This window comes from Scyliorhinus canicula, chromosome 12 (assembly GCF_902713615.1).
Source record: "Scyliorhinus canicula chromosome 12, sScyCan1.1, whole genome shotgun sequence".
In the NCBI taxonomy this organism is placed as follows: Eukaryota; Metazoa; Chordata; class Chondrichthyes; order Carcharhiniformes; family Scyliorhinidae; genus Scyliorhinus; species Scyliorhinus canicula.
In genome coordinates this window covers 140,969,145-140,977,902 of record NC_052157.1, presented here as the reverse complement: position 1 = coordinate 140,977,902, position 8,758 = coordinate 140,969,145, and the positions used below count along the sequence as shown (strand labels likewise).

General features: G+C 42.9%; 1 protein-coding gene across 1 annotated transcript in view; it reads right to left on the bottom strand.

Annotated features, from left to right (window-relative positions):
• Nucleotides 1–276: 276 nt before the first annotated feature.
• Nucleotides 277–8,758, bottom strand: part of blmh (bleomycin hydrolase) — a 109,787-nt gene continuing 101,305 nt past the window's right edge. Inside the window, exon 12 of the mRNA XM_038814308.1 lies at nucleotides 277–515. Coding sequence (XP_038670236.1) covers nucleotides 367–515 — 149 coding nt within the window. The 3' untranslated portion in view covers nucleotides 277–366. The remainder of the gene's footprint in view (nucleotides 516–8,758) is intronic.

Sequence of the window (8,758 nt, the reverse complement as noted above, 5' to 3'; positions counted from 1 at the left end):
GGATGACTTGATGCAGCCGCTGTGTATTTTATTCTGTAACAAATGTTCCGTGCCTTGAAGAACTTAGCAAACCTCCTTAAATGAGTTTTTAAAAAATACACTTGATGCATACTTACTGAAAATACTGACTAGTCTTTACCCAGATTGGAAAGCGGCGCAATTATTTGAAAGATTCTACACTTCAGGACGGCAAAACATGAATACTTCTGTCAAAAGTCTACAATTCTGTACCGTACAGTGGTAGTTCGACAGGGAGATAAAAGTTCCGGCTAAGAGTAGGAATGAATATATTTTTATTTGCAACTTTAAAAGATTAGCACATGGAATGTAAAAACATCCTTGTAAAATGAAGACAGTCTTGACTGTTTATGCCAGGGCTCCCAGAGGATCCCAAGCTGGAAGGACTCTGGGTTCCTGCTCCATTATTTTCAGAATCTCCGCTGACACATACTTCTTGTCCACAACCACCTCGAAGATGTATTCGGTGAACCAGTCGTCCGATAAAACCAGGTAACCTTTTTAAAAAAAAAGAAATGAATGAATAAATCCTCCGACAGGGGAATATTGCCGCTCTGAAAACAGCCACGGAGAAAAAAGGCGAAGGGGGAATTCTTGTAAAAATCTGTCATTCCTTTACCTGATCATCATAGAAATTATCATAGAATTTACAGTGCAGAAGGAGGCCATTCGGCCCATCGAGTCTGCATCGGCTCTTGGAAAGAGCACCCCACCCAAGGTCAACACCTCCACCCTATCCCCATAACCCAGTAACCCCACCCAACACTAAGGGAAATTTTGGACACTAAGGGCAATTTATCATGGCCAATCTACCTAACCTGCACATCTTTGGACTGTGGGAGGAAACCGGAGCACCCGGAGGAAACCCACGCACACATGGGGAGGATGTGCAGACTCCGCACAGATAGTGACCCAAGCCGGAAGCGAACCTGGGACCCTGGAGCTGTGAAGCAATTGTGTTATCCACAATGCTACCGTGCTGATAAGCGCATTCAAAATACAAAACATCTTGACCTTGTACATCTCCTCCTCGTACTAAGGAATCTATTTACTCTTGCCGCCTGCTGCTGGAATTCCAGCTATATTCCTTGATTTATATTTTTTCACCAGAGACATCAACTGATAGAGATTTTGGTTTAAAGAACTTGAAGTACATTTCCGTTTTGTTACTCTCAAGTCATTCGCTACCCAGGCATCCACACTGCGCCAGGAACTCCATTTATTTTTTCACCACTCTAAAACTATTATGGGCCAAGGTTTAGAGAACGCCAAAGTATATCATGGCGTTCACCTGACCCACAACTTTGAATAGATTTTGGTTTTGGGGAGCAGAAGGGCCCACTTTACAGGTGTGATGCAACAGAGATCTAAAGTATTTTTTAAACATAAACAATGTTTATTCTATGAACCCAGTTAACATTTTATAAACACATAGTAAACATCGTATCAACTACCAACACTGATAGTGTTTTTTTTCCCATGTCGGTGCAACATCGAGGGCCGAAGGGCCTGTACTGCGCTGTATCGTTCTATGTTCTATGATACTCCCTCCAAAGATACAATACGCTATAGGTAACCCTTAGTAACTTTCCTAACAACATCCATGAATCATAAACCGTTTTTCACAAAGACAGTAGGTTTGCATTCCTTACAGAAACAGGTATTACTTTGAAATCATCAAGTGATCTGGAGATATTCTTTAGCCTGCAGAGAGAGAGAGAGATACCCAAAATACACCTCCTTGGTCTGAATGCAACTCTCCAACTGAAAACGAAACTAAAACTCAACGACAAAACAGCTTCCAGCTCAAAATGATCGTAAAAGGCAGAGCTAGTACCCAGTTCCACCCACACACTGACATCACTGCAGCCACTTGAGAAGCCAAATAGTTCTTAAAGTGACATTCCCATGACAAAACTAATCTGTCTTTTCCGGTAAGATTATCAAGTAGAATTATAATCAATTCCCTTTATTTAAGCAATTAATAAATTTGATGTGAAAATTCAACATTCCAATTAAAAAAAAAACACACAAGGTCCATCTTTAAAATGCTTGGGTAATTGTAATCTTTCATATCACATTCACATACTGTGGAATATAGTTACTGTTGTCTTCTGCTGGCAGACGGCCAGTTTTGTTGCCTTTTTAAAGATTGTTTGCACCTGACACTTGTCAATTGCATATATTTTTTAACTTAAGGTAATGCGGTTCTCATGTCATTACTCAGGTACAAGTTACAGTTCAAATCTCCTCTACATGGCCAAAGTAAGGAAAACACTCCATTAGCTTTTACTGTTTTGATCAATCGGCCTTGTGGGACCTCGCCAAACATCTTTCTAAAATCGATGCATACCATATCCGTTGCTCTACCTTCATCAACCCTTCTGGTCACTTCCTCAAATAATTCAATCTAATTTGAGAGGCAAGACGTTGCTTTAACAAATCCATTCTTACCATCCCTGATCAGTGCATGCTTTTCCTATCTCCCAGGATTGATTCTACTATTTGCCCATCACCGACGTAAGACTAACTGGCCTATAACTGTTTGGCACCTATTCGAGAAATGATCCTCAGAGCATCTGTTATCTCCTCCCTGACCTCTTTCAGTAGCCTCAGAAACAATCCATCTGGTTCTGGCAACTTATCAGCTTTCAAGGATTCCAACCCTTCGAGTACTTCTCTCTCTTTATATGATTATCCATTCCAATAACTCAAGTGGTCCTCGTGGACTACTATACCTGCATCATTATTTTCTTTCTAAACAATGTCATGTGAGAGTCCCTTTAAGAAAAGTGTGGTTTATCAACTGGCTGCAGTGATGTCATTGTGTGGGTGGAGCTGGAATGTGATTCTGCTTTTTACTTTAGTTTTGAGCTAGAAGCTCTTTTTGGCTGGTGTCTTAGTTTGACTTTCAGTTGGAGAGCTGCATTCAAACCAAGCAGATGTATACTGGTGTCTCTCTATATGTTAAACAAGGTGTTTAGATCACTTGATTTCAAAGTAATACCTGTACTCCGTAGAGAATTCAAACCTACTGTCTTTGTTAAAAAATGTTTTGGCTTATGGATGTTGTGAGGAAAGTTACTAAGGGTTACCTATAGAGTACTGTATCTTTTTGGGGGGTTGTCAGTGTTGGTAGTTGGTAATATGTTTACTGTGGGTTTATAAAATGTTAACTAGATTCATGCAGGTTAGGTGGGGTTACGGGGTTTGAACAGGAGTCATCCTGGTTAAGGTGCTCCTTCAGAGGGGGTGGGTCCCCACTGTAGGAATTCTATGGGTTTCAGTCCTGAATTTCCTTAGAAGTGTATTAAAATGAACCCTCCCACATTATCATTGTTTTATCAGATACTGACACTATTCTTGGGCTTTGAAGTGTTTCCCTGAGGTAAGTTCAGTTTAGTCTCTTCACACACTGAACTAACCAAATCTGTTGTGCCAAAAATGTGCTGTTGATTTTGGGTGAAATTCTCCAGCAGTTCTCCCCCGCGGCTCGCTATTGGCATCTTCCAGTCCCACCAAAGTCGATGGCCAATGTCGCGGAACCTGCCAGCGGGCAGGGCTGGGGAATTCTGCCTTTTATTTCAATGTTTTCTAGAGACGATGCTTTATCACAAAAGGTAAAGATGTTATAATTGAGGTGGCAAGGCGGTGCTTCACAGCGCCAGGGACCCAGGATCGATTCCAGCCTTGGTTGACTGTGTGGAGTTTGTACGTTCTCCCCATGTTTGCATGGACTTCCTCCCAAACTCCAAAGGCGAGGTGGATTGGCCATGCTAAAAAATTGCCCCTTTGTATCCAAGGATAGGTTGGAAGTGAGCACTTAAGTGGGTCGGTGCTGACACGATGGGCCAAATGGCCTCCTTCTGTACTGTACGTTCTATGTGCAGGTTAGGTGGGGTTACGGGATTTGAACAGGAGTCATCCTGGTTAAGGTGCTCTTTCAGAGGGGGTGGGTCCCTACTGTAGGGATTCTATAGCTTTCAGTCCTGAAAAGTGTATTAAAATTAACCCTCCCACATTATCATAGTTTTATCACATACTGACACTATTCTTGGGCTTTGAAGTAAATTGGAGTTTTACATTTTCTTTCTGGGATTTTTTTTTCCTATTGCCTGCTGAAGTATATGGGCTGATCTATGAAACAGGAGACACTGAACCCACCTCAAGGTACGTTGACAGGGTTCTCTTTTCTGAGGGACTTCCTGATGGGGTCTCTTTTCTGGGGGGGGGGGGGGGGGGCCTTACAGGAGGGGTCTCTGTTCCGGGGATGTCTCGTTATTTATGAGGTCTGTGGAACGGTCTAATTATTTAGGATCTCTCTTCTCTTTATGTAGGGGGTCTCTGAGGGATGTGTCCTTATTTAGTCAGTCTCGGGGGGGGGGGGGGGGTCTCTTTATTTACCGGGTCTGGACTGGGTCCCTGGGGCGTGGTGGGGGTGGAGTGGACAGGTCTTGCTTTGTGTGGTGGTGGGGGCCTGGAGAATACGGTGCCTGGCAAGCTAAGTAGTCATTAAGGCTCAAGTCGTCATTAAGACCCATTTGCGCCTGGCACCGATCCAGTTTCCCTTCTTGACGCCGGATTATCTGCCTCGCTGGTAACTCCACTACAAGCGGCGCGAGGTGGAGAATTTCACCGAATGGTTTGTTACTTTAGTCCTCGGACATGGTTAATATTTTTACACTATAGAGAAAATCTCACTTTATGAGGTTTTTAAAAAAAAAAGAGAGTAGCCCTTGTCTGGAGTTGGCCATTGGTAGGTTTGCCAATAATTGACAGCAGAGCAAGTCATGATTATGAAGCTAGTATTCCTGCATCTGTTCCCTCAGGTTAATACTCCAGCTATGTAAATGGCACACACTCATTACACAATAGGTGTCAGCTTTTACGCTGCAATGTGAACAAAAAATATTGTTCAATAAATTCTTCCTGTACCCCTACCGTTAAAGTTTATTCACACATAATTACTATTGTAACACGACATTCATCCAGAACAGGCTGTAGGGTTTCTTTTTGCAGCACATTCCATTTCTTGAATTGAATTCATCTATTTTTATACTTTCAACACTCTTAATGCATTTTCCAAGAATCTACATTTTCAACTCTTTGGGCAGGATTTTCCTGCCCTGTCTGTGACATGTTTTGTGGCGATGGAGAAGGTTCACATTGGCTGCTGGTGGGTTTTCCGCACCTGCTACACCAACGGTGAACCTTCTGTAGTGGTCACCATCTCATAGAGTCATAAAGATCTACAACGCCAGTCAATAATAACCACCTAACTATTCTAATCCCACTTTCCAGCAATTTGCCCATAGCCCTGAATGTCTTGGCATTACAAGTGCACATCTAAATACCTTTCGATGTTATGGGCGTCTCTGCTTCCACCAACCTTTCAGGCAGCCTGTTTCAGACTCCCACCACCCTCTGGGTGAAAATGCTTCCCCTCACATTCCCTCTAAGTCCCTGCCCCTTACCTTCAATAAATGCCCCTGGTCATTGGTCCCTCCGCCAATGGGAAAAAGTTATTCCTGTGTACTCTATCTGAGCCCGTCATAATTTTATACACCTTAATCTTGTCCCCACTCAGTCTTCTCTGCTCCAAGGAAAACAACCCCAGTCTATCCAATCTCTCTTCATAACTAAAACTCTCCAGCCCAGGCAACATCCTGGTAAATCTCCTCTGCACCCTTTCCAGTGCTATCACATCCCTCCTATGATGTGGATTGGAGAACTGCACACTATATTCTCGCTGTGGCCTAACCAATGTTTTATACAGTTCCAGCATAACCTCCCTGCTCTTAAACTCTATGCCTCGGCCAATAAAGGCAAGTATACCATATGCCTTCTTAATCGCTTTATCCACGTGCCCTCCAACCTTAAGGGACCTGTGTACATGCAAAGCAAAGTCCCTCCGATCCTCGGTGCTTCACAGGATTTTGACATTCATCATGTATCCCCGTGCCTTGTTTATCCTGCCGAAGTGCATAACCGTATACTTATCTGGATTGAATTGCATTTGCCACTGATCAGCCCATGTGACCAGCCCATCTATATCCTCCTATAGTCGAAGACAATCTTGAATCCAATAGAGTTATGATCACTGTTTGCAAAATGCTCCCCCACAGATAATTCAACCACTTGTCCAACTTTGTTACCTAAAAGTAAGTCCAGGACCGCCCCCTCTTGTGTCGGACCTTGTATGTACTGGCTTATAAAGTTCTCCTGGACGCATTTTACAAATTACGCTCCCTCTGAGCCATTCACACTATGACTATCCAATTAATGTTAACCTTGGAAACTCCGGCCTGCAGAAAGGACCAGATAATGCCATCCTTTATTGCAGCACCTGCTTAGCATTTGCTTAATGCACTGATAATGAACAATTGTTTTATTAAAAGAAACTTCTCTGTTCCAGAATGTAAAACCTGATTCCTCAATTAGGTCACTGATTTATTTTTTCCCTTATTTGATGTGCAAGTGATAGTTTGGGTGAAAAGTAGTTCAGAACAAACTCAGATGACACAACTAGAAGTGTGCTGAGTTCTGGATTGCTGTCCATTGAGAGGAATTTGGAGAGGGAAGTTCGAGGTTTCAGCTGAAATAGGGGATTAATGAAAGAAGAAATGAAAATTTCCGTTTATATAGCGCCCTTCAGAACATCCTGAAACACTTTATAGCCAGTGTCGTGAAGTGTAGTCACTGTCGGAATGTAGGAAACATTACACACTGCAAAATCCCACCAACAGCAGTGTGACAATGACCACATCATCTGTACTAGTGTGTTCTTGATTGATGGAGGAATATTGGCCGGGAGACGGGGAATAGATTCCCCCCGTTCAAATGCTGCCGTGGAATCTTTTGTATTTACCTGAAAGTTGGCATCGCAACTGCACTGAAGTGTCAGATTTTTGTGCTCAAACTCTCTGATAGGTCTTGAACCCATAGCCTTCTCACTCAGAGGTAAGAATGCCATCATCCGGGTCACAGCAGAAACCGAGGGCAAAACTCTCCATTTTATTCCCTAAGTGAGGTGATGAGCGGTTCCAGGGCAGCTGTTCCTGCTGGCTGGAATGGTGTGAACCTGTGCCCAATTCAGTGCTTGGAGCCTCATTAATTATGCACGAGCGATAATCTCTCCCAATCACCTGGTGGGTCGAGAGCGGATACGTCTGCCCGCCGCCATATTTAAACACCAATGCAACACACGGGTATCACTCTCTCCAGCCCACTTGTCTTCACAATCATGCAGGATGTCAACAACCCAGAGGCAAAAGGCTAGCAGCCTCAAGAGGTGTGAACAACCATGTCCTCGAGGCCTTGGACCGAGGCCTTTGGGCACAGAGGCATGTCCTCTATCCCAGGGATGGCTCGAGGAAGCACAGCAACGTTCTTCTCCGGCCTGGGAGACCGTTGTCCAGGAGATTATTATGGCTGCCAACGGCACCAGAAGTGCCACATAGTGCAGGAAGCGAGTGAATAACCCCAGCTGCTTCACGAAGATAAGTCCTCTCTCAATTCACTCCAGCATCAAACTTCCAACATGGCATCATGCACTCAAATGCCAAAACTTTAAATAAATATTGTAAAATTTCTCAAACTTGTGTAACAGTTTGGAACAACATACTTATTGGTTATCACTTAATGTCATGCTGTTAATTGAATTCCAAAATTACTTGGAAGCAGCTTTTTTATTTTGTCTTTTGCTTGGACTGTGAACCAGGAATTTAGTAAATATTCTCATGAAAAGTGGGATTTTACAAAAATGCTACAGTATTTGGATGGCCTCCATATCGTAATCAGATAACTTCGTGGAATAGCATTTTTCAACTTTGACGCTAACTATCCAAGCTACTCTAACACACAAATATTCAAAACCCCAGACTAAACATCGGACTTCCTACTGGTCAGGATCTTGTATCTTCTGTAATTCAACAAATTATGACCATTACTGAATAAGGCATCAGCCTACGAGTTAAATTAATAGCTGTCATCAGTTGTCTTACTTCCGGCATGCTACTAATTATGAAGTAATCTGTCAGAGGCTGATATTCATTTGGGCCATATTTTGTTACATTACAGAGCAGCAAGATCCTAATCAGTGGATAGTTCGGTGTTTAGTCTGGGGATTTGTTTATTTGTGTGTTGGAGTAGCTTATAGTTTGGACAGTTTGCATTAAAATTAATCTAATGAGGCCCATCTTAATCTGAAAGTGAAAATCGCTTATTGTCACAAGTAGGTTTCAAATGAAGTTACTGTGAAAAGCCCCTAGTCGCCACATTCCGGCGCCCGTTCGGGGAGGCTGTTACGGGAATCGAACCGTGCCTGCTTGGTCTCCTTTCAAAGCCAGCGATTTAGCCCAGTGTGCTAAACAGCCTATTCGGGGAGGCTGGCACGGGATATAGTTGGATTAACACTATTTGATGGTGTATTTGATATCAGAATTTTACGCAGTTGAAACCAACAACTGTCCAAATGGGATCTGGTCATTTAGTCACTAACACAAGATGACTAAATGGTTGAAGATTTTTAACTTTTTTTAGCTGTTAACCGAGGCCGTTAAACTTTCCATCCCGTGTGCAGCTCTCTCCTTCCCATCAACAACTGCAACACTCTCGCATGGAAGTATAGAATGTAACATGGGTTTTTTGTTGCTATCACTAAAGTACACTGTAGCCTAGGTTTTATGTCATTAAGTCAAATGAGTTTCCCTGCCTCTGCCCACTTGCCAGGTACTATTCT